Below are 14,889 nucleotides of genomic sequence, written 5' to 3'. Positions count from 1 at the left end.
AATATTTAATATTTTTTTTCATTCTTTTATGATGATGGTATTTATAGTGAACTTTGAATTAAGAAAATTTAAGTTTTTTTTTAAAAAAAACTTTTATTTATAACAATTTTGTTCTTTGTCCTCTTACTTGACAATTGACATGACCATAAAGATAATATGACCCGGCCCGACCACTTCGCCAAGTATATCAACGTGTGGAGTCATAAACTGGTTTTCAATAGTGTCCCACACACAAAAGAAAAGAAGCAAAAGGTTAGATAATAGAGTGAAAGCCACGTCGCTAGCGTATGCAGCGTGGACATGTCGGCCACCCTCAAGGCAAATCAAACCGACGAGAGTTTGTCGAAACTCTTGACTTCCTTGTCCCTCCTCTCCTCTCCTCTTTCTTCTCTCTCCTATGAGTATATCTATCTATGCATATAAAGACAGAGGGACTAAGGTGGCGGTCTTTCAACTCAGCTAGCTACTCTCTATTTCACCGTTTCATTTCTTCTTCATCATCAATCTCAATTCTCAATCGTAGATGGGAATTACATCAGAACAACATTCATCAGCTTCTTCCATAGACAGCAGCAGCGACCCTTCTGCAGCAGCTGCCACCTCTTCTTCATCTTTCTGTGCTCCAATTCAAGGCAATAACTGCGCAAGAATTGATTTGAGCACAGACCTCAGACTTGGTCTAAGCATCTCATCCTCTTATTACAATGACCTCTTTCCCACTCCAACAACGACAACAAGGTATTTTTATATGTTCTTATTAATGGCTTGCATTCATATATTCAACAACCTTCAACCAACCTTTTTTTTTTTTTTTGTGTGGACTTTTTCTCTACCCCCAAGCTTTATTTCTGGACTATTTCTTTTTTAATTGACATGCATGGCTTTCCCTTTATTTCATTTAGTTTTCAACGTTTTTGGTTTTGGGGACTTTTTTCCTGGAGATTAGCATTTTCCCTAGAAAAATTAAGACTTTCCTGTTTGAGTTCTAGAGTCAGGTTCTGATCTAGCTATAAGATCATATATGTTACATGGCTGATATTGAATGAACTTATATTTGACAATTCAGAGTACAACCACTAAACTGGCCACCAATCAGATCGATATTGAGGAGTGCACATTTAGATAAAGCACTTGATCACAAGCAGGCCTCCTTATTTATCAAGATATACATGGAAGGCATTCCGATTGGTAGAAAATTGAATCTTTTTGCACAAGATGGCTATGATAGTCTCATAACAACTATTGCCCATATGTTCCCCACCACCATTCTTTGTAAGTACACAAAATTCAAGCTTTCTTCTTTTTCTTTTTTTGAAAGGAAATTCAAGCTTTCAATGTTACTCTATAACATCAAAAAGTGGCACCGTACGGATATGATTGTATAACTAAAGCTAAGCTACATTCAAATTTTATTAACTCTTTGAAATAGGCCCGGGTGCTGATCGAGTTCACTCTGATAAATATCATGTCTTGACCTATGAAGATAAAGAAGGGGATTGGATGTTGGTTGGAGATGTGCCATGGGAGTAAGCATCACCTTTCTTTATTTTTCTTTTCTTTTCTTCCTTTCATGTCTTATGCATTAACTTTTCTCATATTGTAAAATTCATTTTATGTTTTTGGCTTTGGTCTAGGATGTTCTTAAACAATGTGAAAAGACTAAAGATCACCAGAGCGGACAGATGCTAGCAGCTAGAATAGTTGTTCTTCACTGTATACAGTCCATTTCTCTTTGTGTATGCAATTTTGTCTAGTTCCTGCTCATATTGACACACTCAAATACAGTATGGAGTATATGCCCAAGATTACAGATATGTACAGCCTTTTCTTACAAAAACTATATGTATCAACATTATTATCTCATCCACAAAAAGTAGTATATGATATTAATATTTACGTCTTGCTCAAATATAACATTTCTTTTTCTCTGTTAGGTGGAATGTAATGTTCTTGAGTCTTGACCCTTGTGTCACAAAAACGATGGTGTTAATCCCCTTGATTGGTGATTGTGATGCTAATCAATAAAATTATGTACCTAGACGTGGGCGTGCTGTCATATGCTCTTCTAACTTTAATTTTACTCTTTTATTTTTATTTTTATTTTTTGGATGAAAACTTAACTTTAATTTTTTTTTAATTTTGATGGGACTTAACTTTAATTTTGATTGCAAAGCATTCACTTATTGGTACGATAGCTATGGACTATGGTCATCCTTTCACACTAATTAAAAGGTACCCGATAGTTTTTATACATAAAGAATATAATGAACTCAATTACGTTGGCAGTGGAGAAAACTAAAAGAAATCGATAAAACTATGGACAATTATGAAGCTATACATATATAATAATGCCACCTAAGAAAATGTGGATGGGATCGTCTAGTTGCAAAATAGAATAAGAAAGTGACTGTTCGAGACAAAAGGAAAAAGAAAAAGAAAAAAGTTTTTGTGAAGCAAAAACTAATGTTTATGACTTGATGCCGTACTGCGATGCAAGCACTACATTGATATCAAGTACCAGCGTAGTGTTTTTCAGTATCTGGATATTCTGTTTAGGAATTCTAAGTAGTTTTAATTATAATGGGAATGGAAATATCTGAATTTGTCTATATCTTTGCCGGCTATTTAATTTTGTTTTCTACATTAATAAATACAAAACAAATGAAATTAGGAGAACCAATGACAGCCACAGGGCCACAATTCTTCTTTTTATTTTTTTGGAAGCTTCGAAATATTTCATTAAATTAGATAGAAGGAACATCTTATTTTTGAGAAGAAGATAGAAGGAACATCTATGGAAAGACAATCGTGCACATAGGGCCATGGCATTCTTAAAGTTGATAAAATGGTGGTCCACTGCCACTTGGTACTAATTCATGACAAGATAAGAGGAATAAATATTTATAATAAACTAATCACAGACCCGCGCGATACGCGAAAAAATATGATATGATTATTTTTTATTGGACAATAATTGAATTAATATATTAGATTGTATATTATTAAAAATTCAATATGTGTTATTTGACATTATGTTTTAAATTAGAAATTTTATGTAGTGTAACAAAATATATTTTGTAGTTAGATATTATATATATAGTGAGATATGTATGAAAACACAATACAATAATTTTATTTTTAAAAAAAAAAATTGATAGTGCGAGAACTATTAGACCAAGTTGTAACTATGTATAGTTTGTTTATTACTGTACAGATGTATGAGACTTAACTCTTATAGATATTTTTTTTCTCAAAAACATAGATCTACGTCTCTTTCTTCCTCACAATTGAAACTAAGTGAAAAAGTAAATAAAGATAACTATGCAATAGATCATTATCAATAAATCATATATTATAAAGTGGAAATATAAAATAAAATAAAATGCAAAATGAAAAAGTTCCTTAAGTATCTATACATAAAAACATTAATAGCATAATGATGCTATAAAGTAAATTATATTTTATCTTATTCTCTTTAAATTATATTTTATCTTATTCTCTTTTTGGCAGTTTTAGTAAAGATGATCAACTAAGTAAAGTAAAAGCTTACCAAGAAAGTTCAAATTAACTAAAAATTTGATGGTGGAGATGCTAATTATTTGTAATAAAGTGACCAAAATAAAAATAACAAATAGATTTGAGAAAAACATATAAGATTTCTAAATTAAATTTTACCAAACACATGGGATGCAATAATACAAAATTACTATCTTGAATATTTTTTTTACTTTTTTGATATTTTACAAATAAAAAAACTTTATTCACTTTTTGTCATAGTATAGACTATAGAGCGATTACAAAATAACAAAAAGTCAAGGAGCTTATAACAAAATACTTTTTATACAAAATTCCAGTAGAAGGAAGACTAATAGGCCCTCCACTTTCTTCAAGACATAGGGGATTATAAAAGACCATACATCCCTTACCTACCATTTTCTCTTTCTCAAATTCACATTACCAAAGAAGTATATGAAGCTAAAAACATTATGAATACATCTCTTTTCAGTGGAAGTCCATTGGTAGGCACATTCAAATTCGTAACCATATATATTTTTGTTTTGATATAAACTCAAATTTCTTTTTTTTTTTTTTTATAAAAAAAAAACTACATATTAACCCAAACCAAAATTCAACCAAAGCTATAAGAGTGATTTGTGATAGGAAATTTAAAAAATACAACACAAAAAAATTAAATAAAATATCCATCAACCTAAATTAGAGTTATAAGTAAGAACAAAAATCAAGCAAAAGAGAGAGAGTATTTACAGTTTTTGTGTGGAAAAAAATATGGATTGAATTGAATAAATAATATCAAATTTATACAAAATAAGATGGGGAGAAGAAGAATTAAAATATAAAAAAGAGGGTAGTAAGGAGATAAAGAGGCAAAGAGGGAGGGGAAAGGTTGGAGGAAGAGAATAAGAGTTTCTTTTTCTTTTTCTTTTTTCTTTAGAATAGGAAGATGAAAAGTTTAAAGATTCAATCACTTAAAATTAGAAAAAAGAAAACAAAAAATTGAAATCAATTTAGATAGCTAAATATAGTTAAACATTTTCATCTAATGAGTTGTAACATTTGTAATGAATAGTAAACATGTGCATATATATCCACTAAATGATAATGAATTATTCAATTTTAACAATTACTTGAAATTAGAAAGAAAAAAATGAAAAGTTGAAATCAATTTGGGCAGCTGAATAGTCAAATATTTGCATTTAAAACAAATGAATAGTAACATGATGAATGGTAATTGAGTGCATTAACAGGTTTGTCCATTAACTATATTTAATTATTTTATGTAAAATAAAATAGAAAAATCATAAAGGAAATAAAATATATATATATATATATATATGATGTGGCTAATGAGGTGGCTCAACAGAGTACAATAACATTAAATTCTACGTCTCAATAGAAAAATCATAAAGGAAATAAAATATATATATATATATATATATGATGTGGCTAATGAGGTGGCTCAACAGAGTACAATAACATTAAATTCTACGTCTCAATTTTTAGATATATATATATATATATATATAGATTATTATTAATTAATCAAGGATATGACTCATCAAGTGGATGGAAAAGGATACATTAAATTCTGTTTTTGTATGAAGGTGGAGTAAAATTAATTATCAAATAATACAATACTAGCCTAGAGTTGTAGGAATAGCAAATAAAACAAATACTAGCCAAGTGTTGGTGCATTGTAGCTTAATTGACATCTTCTATTCCAATAGAGATATTAAAGATTTAAATTTGGTCTTCCCATGGTAACTATTGAATTATTATAATAAAAAAAATACAATAATACTATCATCATAAAGGCTTAAAATTGCTTAGAAATATAATGAATCATATAATAAGAAGAGTAATACTATGTACACAAATTTTTTTTACAATATTTTTACAAACTATTGATGTAGTAAATTCTTACTATTCTTATTTAAGCCAAAACCTAACATCGATTTTTTACTTCTCAATAATTACTCACCACATCAGTAGCTTGTAAAAAAAAAAAAAAAAAAGATTTTAGCATTTTCCTAATAAGAATAGAAAAGGGCCTTGTAACTTGTAAGCTGATGAGGAGGAGGCTGCAGGTTGATTCAGCAGTCAAATGAGTATTGCGTTAATATGGGCCGTGAGATTTGGGCCGACTTATTGGCATGTAGTTAGCTATCGGGTATGATAGGGGCCCAAGAAAGAAGCAAAAATAAAGGGAGGGCGGAGAGGGGGTAAAACTGACATTTAATTGGCAGTAATTTTATCGAATCGAAGAAGAAACCCAAAGTGTACAAGAAGATAAACAGTAAGTAGTGAAGTGGGGAAAGAAGAGTAAACAGTAAAGTGAACACTTGAACTCTTAAAACAGTGTTTGAGTTGATAACTGCTGATTTTTGTTAGTTTGTCGGAAAATTCAAATGAAAGCACCGGCGTTGTCTTTCTCTAAAGCCCCCGTCAAGTTCAGGATGTATGTCATCTCTTCTTTCTTCTTCTTCTCTTTTGGGTTTCTTTCTTTTTTATAAAATATACTATATTTATTTGGAATTTTGATGATGCAGGCCAACTTCGGCGAATTTGGTACCGATTCGATTGGACATTGAAATTGACGGCCAGAGATTTAAAGATGCTTTTGCTTGGAACCCTTCTGGTATTTTTCACAATTTCCATTCCTTTTCTTTACCACTGGTATTTTTTCTTTTTGCTTATATTTATATATGTGTGTGTGTGTGTGTTTTTAATGTTAACCATCACTTCTGCTTTTGCATCCCTGAATTATACCCAACACTTAATTTTCTTCACTTGTCAAAACTCTTTATAAAAAAAAAAAAAAAAATTTAAAAAAAGTAAGCACATTTAATACAATTATGTGGGCAATTGCTAAAAGAGATCAATTTTACTGGGATTTCACTCTTGTAGAGTTAAATATGTCCTATTTGTTATGTGCATATGCATATGTATGTAGTTTGTAGCTATTGTTCGGAGAGATTTTAATTTGAGTATGTTTTTATATTTCCTTCAATAGTATGATTACATGTTTTGTGAATGTTATATATATAGACCCTGATTCAACAAACAATATTAGAGAAGCAATTAAAGCATAGTTTATAACTGTATGTTGACCATGTTGAAAAAATAAAATTCATCTAGACTTATGTTAAAGTTGTTGTGTGATTTTGGGTGATTGAATGATGAGCGAAAACATGAAAAACAGAGCAAACACGAAGATTAAGTTTACAGGGTTCAGTCTGACGCCTATGTCCACAATGAAAAGTCTTACAATAAACTTAATGTAAGTTTTATGCACTGAACAAACCCAAAATTTATTCGTTTGTTTTATTAGTACATAGGCCTGTTATTAGTTTGGGTCGTCACTTGAATCATAATATGTCTAACAACTAACAAGAATTATGAATAAATGAATTTCATATTTGAAGGAAGAATAAAGAATTACATAAAGATTAAGAGACCTAGGAATGGTGAGACACTCCAAAAGATATCAACCTAACTTTATGAGGTCTTGATAGAGCCATAAGTAACAACACACGCATATTACCACCCCCTGATATGGGATTATGTTCTTTTCTTTTGAACAGAGACAATAAAACACGCTCACATGAAAGACTAAATTCACAAACATTCACTAGCTACCTCAACTTTAGAAGAATTGATAAGTATTGCTTCTTGAGAAAAGAGAGATTCTGCTTTTTAGACTTCTAGAAAAACTCAACTAAAACCTACCTATCTATGATTGTATAGCTGAGCAGTTGGTTTTGAATCTTTTGATGGCTCATTTGGATTGGAGAGAGTTAATACAACTTCACAATTTTCAAGTAATTGGAACGAAAATTTCCAAGATTTTAGACTCCAAAGCATAATTGCTTGGAAAACACGCATGCTTTTACACATAGCTTAGACAACTAAACAACATACATTGTCCAGAAAACTAAAATTAACCAATCTGCTATATATGTGGTGTTTCAAATTGGTAAGAAGTCTTTGTCTGCCTAAGTCATGACTCATGGCAATGGACTAATAATACCTTGGTTAAGATTGCTAATTAAGGGCCTCATGATAACATCTCTTTCACACACCTCTAGCAGGAATTTTGCACATTGGCGTCACTGTAAGTGCATTTTGGCTAAATTTATGGCTTCTCATTTGGTCAAAGTACTCCATGTGAAACATAGTGGTGCCTATTGCAATTGAGTAGCTTATTAGGTAAAGGAAAAGGATACAATTTTATGTTCTTTCTTACCATTCGTCACCTCATCCTCTTTTTAATCTAAGCCTCATCATTCATATTATTGTCCTTTGAGACTATATATATTAATATATGTTGTTAAGTGCACATAAAATAATAAAATAACAAGCACCACAATATTCAAAAAAGTTAGTGTGGTTTGGCTTACTCTCAACACCAACCAAAATTTATTATTAATAATAGGAATTACAACCACACATTTAACTCTCACAAAATAAAAAATGAAAAGGAAAAAAAATTAAAACATAAACTAATCTGATTCTCCAAAAAAAAACCCAAAATTTCAAAGGTGCCCTCGCACTAACTCACTAGAAAAAACTTAATCTTTAAGTTTCACACAAGACAAAACTTCGCTTCTAATTGTCACACGCATGCACACAACAACAAAATTACACCACCACTATTTTTTTAATGATTGGCACACTTCCTTACTTCTTTTCTCTTCAAGATAGAACTACCACTTTAATATAATTAATGTAACTCCTTATTATTCTTCTAGGCAGGGTGTGATTCCAAAACCAACAAGAAATTCTCTAAACTTCTTCTATCATGGGCTAGATTCAACATTATACTATATCAACTAAAACAAAGGACAAGAGTTGAACTTCTTTCGGTTTGGCCTTCAAGTAGACTTGACAAAAGTGGACTCATACCCGTTAATTTGACCCAAACTCAAAGAAAAATAGCCAACCTGACCTAAGATTTTTAGGCCTCGAGCAAAAATGGGTCAACTCGCTTAGCTTTCAGGATCAACCTTTCTAAAGTAATTTTTAAAAAATGGTTATAAGGATTTGGAGGTAATTTAATTCATTTATAGAATAGTGATATAGTTATAAAATTTTAATTCTTTATTGACTTGATCGCTTTCATTGTATATTTTAAGTTATATTAAAAATTTGTATTGTAGATGATATGCTGACAAAATTACTCACTAACTTGAGGTACAATTCTCAAGTATGAAAATTTTTAGTGCTGGATCTTTTACTAAGGTTGAGTGGATTGAGTTCATTTGGAAAAAAAATTAAGTAAATTGAGATGAATTTCATATTAATTATTTATTTATTATTCTTTACTTAATATGTTATGCTTTACATTTTTTTTATTTAGTTATCTTTTTAGATAATTTAGCTTTATTATTATTTTACACGTAATAAGAACATGTGCTGAGGAAGTTGATAACTTGACGTGGTCTACAATATTTAATATTTTTTTCATTCTTTTATGATTAAGGTATTTATAGTGAACTTTGTAAATTTAAGTATTATTTAACTTTTATTTTTAAAAATTTTGTTCTTTGTTCTCTTACTTGACAATTGACATGATCATAAAGATAATATGACCCGGCCCAACCACTTCGCCAAGTATATCAACGTGTGGAGTCATAAACACAATCGTGATGGAATAGGCAAATTGGTTTTCAATAGTGTCCCACACACAAAAGAAAAGAAGTAAAAGGTTAGATAATAGAGTGAAAGCCACGTCGCTGGCGTATGTAGCTTGGACATGTCGGCCACCCTCAAGGCAAATCAAACCGACGAGAGTTTGTCAAAACTCTGACTTCCTTGCCCCTCCTCTCCTCTCTCTCTCTCTCTCTCTCTCTCTCTCTTATGGCTATCTATCTATGCATATAAAGACACAGAGGGACTAAGGTGGCAGTCTTTCAACACAGCTAGCTACTCTCTATTTCACCGTTTCATTTCATCATCATCAATCTCAATTCTCAATTGTAGATGGGAATTACATCAGAACAACATTCATCAGCTTCTTCCATAGACAGCAGCAGCGACCCTTCTGCAGCAGCTGCCACCTCTTCTTCCTCTTTCTGTGCTCCAATGCAAAGCAATAACAGCGCAAGATTTGATTTGAGCACAGAGCTTAGACTTGGTCTAAGCATCTCATCCTCTTATTACAATGACCTCTTTACCACTCCAACAACGACAACAAGGTATTTTTATATGTTCTTATTAATGGCTTGCATTCATATATTCAACAACCTTCAACCAACTTTTTTTTTTTTTTTGTGTGGACTTTTTCTCTACCCGCAAGCTTTATTTCTGGACTTTTTCTTTTTTTTAATTCACATGCATGGCTTTCCCTTTATTTCAATTAGTTTTCAATGTTTTTGATTTTGGTATATTTGGACTCTTTTTTCTTGGAGATTAGCATTTTCCCGAGAAAAAGTAAGACTTTCCTGTTTGAGTTCTATAGATTAGCTATAAGATCATATATGTTACATGGCTGGTATTGAATGAACTTATATTTGACAATTCAGAGTGCAACCACTAAGCTGGCCACCAATCAGATCAATATTGAGGAGTGCACGTTTAGATAAAGCACTTGATCAAAAGCAGGCCTCCTTATTTATCAAGATATACATGGAAGGCATTCCGATTGGTAGAAAATTGAATCTTTTTGCACAAGATGGCTATGATAGTCTCATGACAACTATTGCCCATATGTTCCTCACCACCATTCTTTGTAAGCACACAAAATTCAAGCTTTCTTCTTTTTCTTTTTTTGAAAGGAAATTCAAGCTTTCAATGTTACTCTATATCATCAAAAAGTGGCACCATACGGATATGATTGTATAACTAAAGCTAAGCTACATTCAAATTTTATTAACTCTTTGAAATGGGCCCAGGTGCTGATCGAGTTCACTCTGATAAATATCATGTCTTGACCTATGAAGATAAAGAAGGGGATTGGATGATGGTTGGAGATGTGCCATGTGAGTAAGCATCACCTTTCTTTTTCTTTTCTTCCTTTCATGTTATGCATTTAACTTTTCTCATATTGTAAAATTCATTTTCTGTTTTTGGCTTCGGTATAGGATGTTCTTAAACAATGTGAAAAGACTAAAGATCACCAGAGCGGACAGATGCTAGCAGCTAGAATAGTTGTTCTTCACTATATACAGTCCATTTCTCTGTGTATGCAATTTTGTCTAGTTCCGGCTCATATTGACATACTCAAATGCACCATGGAGTATATGCCCAAGATTACAGATATGTACAGCCTTTTCTTACAAAAACTATATATATCAACATTATTATCTCATCCACAAAAAGTAGAATATGATATTAATATTTACGTTTTGCTCGAATATAACATTTCTGTTTCTCTGTTAGGTGGAATGTAATGTTCTTGAGTCTTGACCCTTGTGTCACAAAAACGATGGTGTTAATCCCCTTGATTGGTGATTGTGATGCTAATCAAGAAAATGACTTTTAGACACGCTCCACGCTCGTGTGAATTACGTACCTAGACGTGGGCGTGCTGTCATGCTCTTCTAACTTTAATTTTACTCTTTAATTTTTTTTTTTTTTTTAATCAACCTAAAGTAGAGATGCAAGAAAAATAAAAATAAAAAAATCCACCAAAAAATGAAAAAAAAAATTTGAGAGAGAGAAATAATCTTTTGTGTGTGGGAAAACTATGTATAGAATGAAATATAGAATTGTAAATTTATAGTAAGAGGAGGGGAATAAAAAAAGCCAAAAATAAAATAAGATAAAGGGATATAGGAAAAGTGATATTACATAGATAGTAGTGGAGAGATGAAAATGCAAAAGGGAGGGGAAATTTTGGGAAAGTATAACACTAAGTTGGAAAATTAATAAGAATAAAGAGAGCTAAAAATGAGAGAGAGAATGTTGAAAATTGGTGGATGATGTGAACGTTGATGTGACTTAACAGGACTATAGTAATAATAAATGTTATGCTTCAACTTTTAGATATATATATAGATAGATATAGATTACTATTAGGTAAGAGAAGAGAGCATACATTTACTGTACTCCACATGAATACTAAGTCCCACCATAAATTTAAGAGAAGTGCTACGTGCAAAATATTTTCACAACAAATCATAGGTAGTTAATTGTTATTGATTTTAATTTGAATATACCATTGAAATTATTTTTTTCCCCATCAATAACAATCTGTAACAGCCTGACATTTAGAATTTGTTGTATAAATATTGTGAACATAACATTTCTCTAAATTTAATTACTATCAGATAAGAGAAGGAAGCTTATTGTACTCCTTGAACGCTTATCATCTAACAACAACAAAAGCTTTGGTCTAAAAGAGTCAAAATGTTCAGGTGGCAATAGATCCTGAAGAGATTAATTAGAGTTGACCACGTGTGTAAAGTGTAAACAAACCAAAATTTTTGCATCTGTCATTTTGTTCACACTGGTTAGTCCAATCCAAGAGTATATGAGGGGAAAAAAATATTTTTTTAAAAAGAAAAAACTAAAATGAGACAATATTAACTTTGACTAAATAAACTAAAATTTGGTAATGGGAGTGGGACTCCTTGGAGGACAAGATCTAGACGGACCAGCATTCTCAATTTACAATCAAAGCAGCAAGCTCCATCAATTTTGGAGATTGGGTCATTACGAGGAATAGTGGGAAAAAGGTTTGGGGAGATGATTTTACTAAGTCACAAAACTCCTTGCTAAAACAACATTCCTACTTGTAAAAAGCCACCTGTTTTGAATAAATCCCAGAAAGGAAAGAAGGAACAGTCCATTCAGAATGTGCCACATAATCAACTAGAGAATCTCATTGTTTGTCAGCAATCTATTGAAAATTTAGGGGTTAAATGACAAAAGATCAATGAAACTAGAGTATCACCTAAAGCTGTGAGTGACATTGGAAGAGGTTTCATCACAACTTAAGCAAATGATCCATATTCTGAAAGTCTCCATGTTTCTAAAAGACATAAGGCATAAAATTTGGGGGTAAATATCTGCTTTGTGACAATATACATATTGGGAATGGCTCTAAGGATAAGGAGGTTGACTTTTATCATTATTTATCGGAGTCTTAACAGATGGAATTGCTTTTGTAGCCTTCAGAGCAAAGGAATGGGGCTTTCTCTTGGAAGAGGCATATATGATAACGGGAATCGGTCAATAATTAAAGGGATAATTACAATTTGCCCACCTGTGGTTTGACCCGATTTCTATGTGCCTACCCGTGGTTCAAATTTTGACACTTTGCTCACCTGTGCTTCTGACCGTTAGCCCTTCGTAACCCACCTCTCCACTCTCCGTTACTCTAACACAGAAAATGTAAAAAATATAACCATAAACGGATCAAAACACTCCTCACACGAAGAACATGGACAAACATGAAGAACATACACAAACATAAGAAAAAATAAAACTTAAAGAACTCGTTAGAGTACTAAAATAATTTTAGTCAAATTGAAATGGGGAAATTTTCATTTTAAATATTGTTTTAAAGCGTTTATTTGCCAAAGGAAAAAGAAATTAAAAAAAAAAAAAGGACGTTTCTTTTTTAGACTCACACAACAAAGAACAAACTGGGCAAAACCTCTCCATCTCATCACCGAAACCCCCAATGCTCAGCACGAAACCTCTCCATCTCATCACCTCCTCTTTCTCTACAAACTTCTTCCTCCATCTTCGCAACGACGTCGTCCCAGCTCCTCACGAACCCATATTCGTAACAATCGTCGTCGTAGACCGTCTTTGCCTTCGAAACGGCGTCGAATATTTCTTGCAACACCACGATCCGACGGCTCACCTTCCTCCTCGCCTCCCTCACCATCGGATTAACTCCGGGCACAGAGTCCAGCTTCAGTAGCAGACCCATCAGCGCCTCGTTCATCCTCATCGTGGGTCTGAGTATGTAAAATTTTTGCTTCGTGGGTCTGAGTTTGTGAAATTTTTTCGTTCATCGTGGGTCTGGGTTTGTGAAATTTTTTCTTGGTGGTTTAGCAGTGGTTTAGCATTTGTGGGTTAGAGTTTGTGACTTGTTTGTGATTTGATTTTGGGTTTGTGATTTGATTGTGGTTTGATTTTGGGTTTGTGACTTGTTTGTGGTTTTGGTGGTTGGGGTTTGAGGTTGAGGGCGGTGGTGGCTATGGCAGTGGGTTGTGGTGGCTGGTGGCAGGGGCATAGAGTTTGAAACTTTGTAACTGATATTCTTAAACTGAAATATGCAGTGACATGAGGTGAAGTTCTGTTTGGCTGCAGAAAAAATTGAGGGACAAGTTTTTGAATTTCTGCATTTTGTACTATGAAATATTTGATAGAAATTAATTTTCTTCGAATTAAAGATTTTTCTTAGTTACTAGAGAACTTAGCTGGAGTTATTTTCTGTTGAAACAAATGGAACTAACGAAGCGAAAATCTCAGCTCAAGTGCTCAACTCAGTGAGAAGCTTGGATTTCTCTTTCTTTTTGTTGTTGAAGTTTTCGTTTGCCTTCTGATCAATCAAAACAGAGCTTAAAGCATAAGAATCTAAATGATTATTTTCGTTATATGTTTGTTACGGTGGTATAATAATGGTGGTAATTAAAACTGGAGGGTGAGGCGGAGATTACAGCCTTGTTGGACAATTCGGGACTTGAATTCAGCTTCATAAAAATGTTCTTAAGCAATCCAAAACCCTAACTTTTTGATCTGTTTTGTGTTTTGATTTTGAAAGAAAACGTGTTAGAGTAACGGAGAGTGGAGAGGTGGGTTACGGAGGGCTAACGGTCAGAAGCACAGGTGGGCAAAATGTCAAAATTTGAACCACGGCTAGGCACATAGAAATCGGGTCAAACCACAGGTGGGCAAATTGTAATTATCCCTTACTTTAATTTTGATTGCAAAGCATTCACTTTATTGGTACGATAGCTATGGACTATGGTCATCCTTTCACACTAATTAAAAGGTACCCGATAGTTTTTATACATATAGAATATAATGAACTCAATTACGTTGGCAATGGAGAAAACTAAAAGAAATCGATAAAACTAAGGACAATTATGAAGCTATACGTATAAAATAAGGCCACCTATTGCCACCTAATAAAAAGTGGATGGTATTATCTAGTTGCAAAATAGAATAAGAAAGTGACTGTTCGAAAAAAAAAAAAAAAAAGGTTTTTGTAATGCAAAAACTAATGTAAATGACTTGATGATGTACTGCGATGTAAGCACTAGATTGATATCAAGTGTCAGCGTAGTGTTTTTCAGTATCTGGATATTCTGTTTAGGAATTCTAAGTAGTTTTTATTATAATGGGAATGGAGATATCTGAATTTGTCTATATCTTTGCCGGCTACTTAATTTTGTTTTCTACATTAACAAA

At 32.4% G+C, this 14,889-nt stretch overlaps 3 protein-coding genes across 5 annotated transcripts; 2 read left to right on the top strand and 1 right to left on the bottom strand.

Moving 5' to 3' along the window:
* Nucleotides 1–206: 206 nt before the first annotated feature.
* On the top strand, nucleotides 207–2,075 carry LOC112020181 (auxin-responsive protein IAA4). The gene is made up of 4 exons (XM_024052740.2): nucleotides 207–738; nucleotides 1,067–1,272; nucleotides 1,430–1,526; nucleotides 1,635–2,075. Exons 1-4 carry the CDS (start codon nucleotides 524–526, stop codon nucleotides 1,687–1,689), a joined length of 573 nt encoding a protein of 190 aa, XP_023908508.1. The 5' UTR covers nucleotides 207–523; the 3' UTR covers nucleotides 1,690–2,075.
* Nucleotides 2,076–5,756: 3,681 nt separating this feature from the next.
* LOC112020168 (auxin-responsive protein IAA31) lies at nucleotides 5,757–10,866 on the top strand. Of its 3 annotated transcripts, none has more exons than XM_024052730.2 (6): nucleotides 5,757–5,977; nucleotides 6,069–6,157; nucleotides 9,502–9,716; nucleotides 10,044–10,249; nucleotides 10,413–10,499; nucleotides 10,602–10,866. In XM_024052730.2, coding segments are annotated over exons 2-6 (534 nt in total). In that variant the 5' UTR covers nucleotides 5,757–5,977; nucleotides 6,069–6,133; the 3' UTR covers nucleotides 10,604–10,866. The 3 variants fall into 3 exon arrangements, with proteins under 3 accessions (XP_023908498.2, XP_023908488.2, XP_065628009.1); XM_024052720.2 differs by having other exon boundaries at nucleotides 10,413–10,503; XM_065771937.1 differs by lacking the exon at nucleotides 5,757–5,977 and having other exon boundaries at nucleotides 9,102–9,716; nucleotides 10,413–10,503.
* Nucleotides 10,867–13,132: 2,266 nt separating this feature from the next.
* On the bottom strand, nucleotides 13,133–13,423 carry LOC112020295 (BAG family molecular chaperone regulator 5, mitochondrial). The gene has a single exon (XM_024052857.2). It carries the CDS (start codon nucleotides 13,421–13,423, stop codon nucleotides 13,133–13,135), a length of 291 nt encoding a protein of 96 aa, XP_023908625.2.
* Nucleotides 13,424–14,889: the final 1,466 nt, after the last annotated feature.

Source organism: Quercus suber, unplaced genomic scaffold (assembly GCF_002906115.3).
Source record: "Quercus suber isolate HL8 unplaced genomic scaffold, Cork oak 2.0 scaffold_51, whole genome shotgun sequence".
Classification (NCBI taxonomy): domain Eukaryota; kingdom Viridiplantae; phylum Streptophyta; class Magnoliopsida; order Fagales; family Fagaceae; genus Quercus; species Quercus suber.
This window is presented reverse-complemented; position numbering and strand designations above follow the sequence as displayed.

Excerpts from the sequence above, each read along its gene's own strand:
- LOC112020181 (XM_024052740.2), top strand. The coding sequence starts at position 524 with ATGGGAATTACATCAGAACAACATTCATCAGCTTCTTCCATAGACAGC. Across the intron at positions 1,273-1,429 it reads GTTCCCCACCACCATTCTTT|GCCCGGGTGCTGATCGAGTT; the intron begins GTAAGTACACAA and ends TCTTTGAAATAG. Across the intron at positions 1,527-1,634 it reads GTTGGAGATGTGCCATGGGA|GATGTTCTTAAACAATGTGA; the intron begins GTAAGCATCACC and ends GCTTTGGTCTAG.
- LOC112020295 (XM_024052857.2), bottom strand. The coding sequence starts at position 13,423 with ATGAGGATGAACGAGGCGCTGATGGGTCTGCTACTGAAGCTGGACTCT.
- LOC112020168 (XM_024052720.2), top strand. The coding sequence starts at position 6,134 with ATGCTTTTGCTTGGAACCCTTCTG. Across the intron at positions 6,158-9,501 it reads TTTTGCTTGGAACCCTTCTG|ATGGGAATTACATCAGAACA; the intron begins GTATTTTTCACA and ends TCTCAATTGTAG. Across the intron at positions 10,250-10,412 it reads GTTCCTCACCACCATTCTTT|GTGCTGATCGAGTTCACTCT; the intron begins GTAAGCACACAA and ends AAATGGGCCCAG.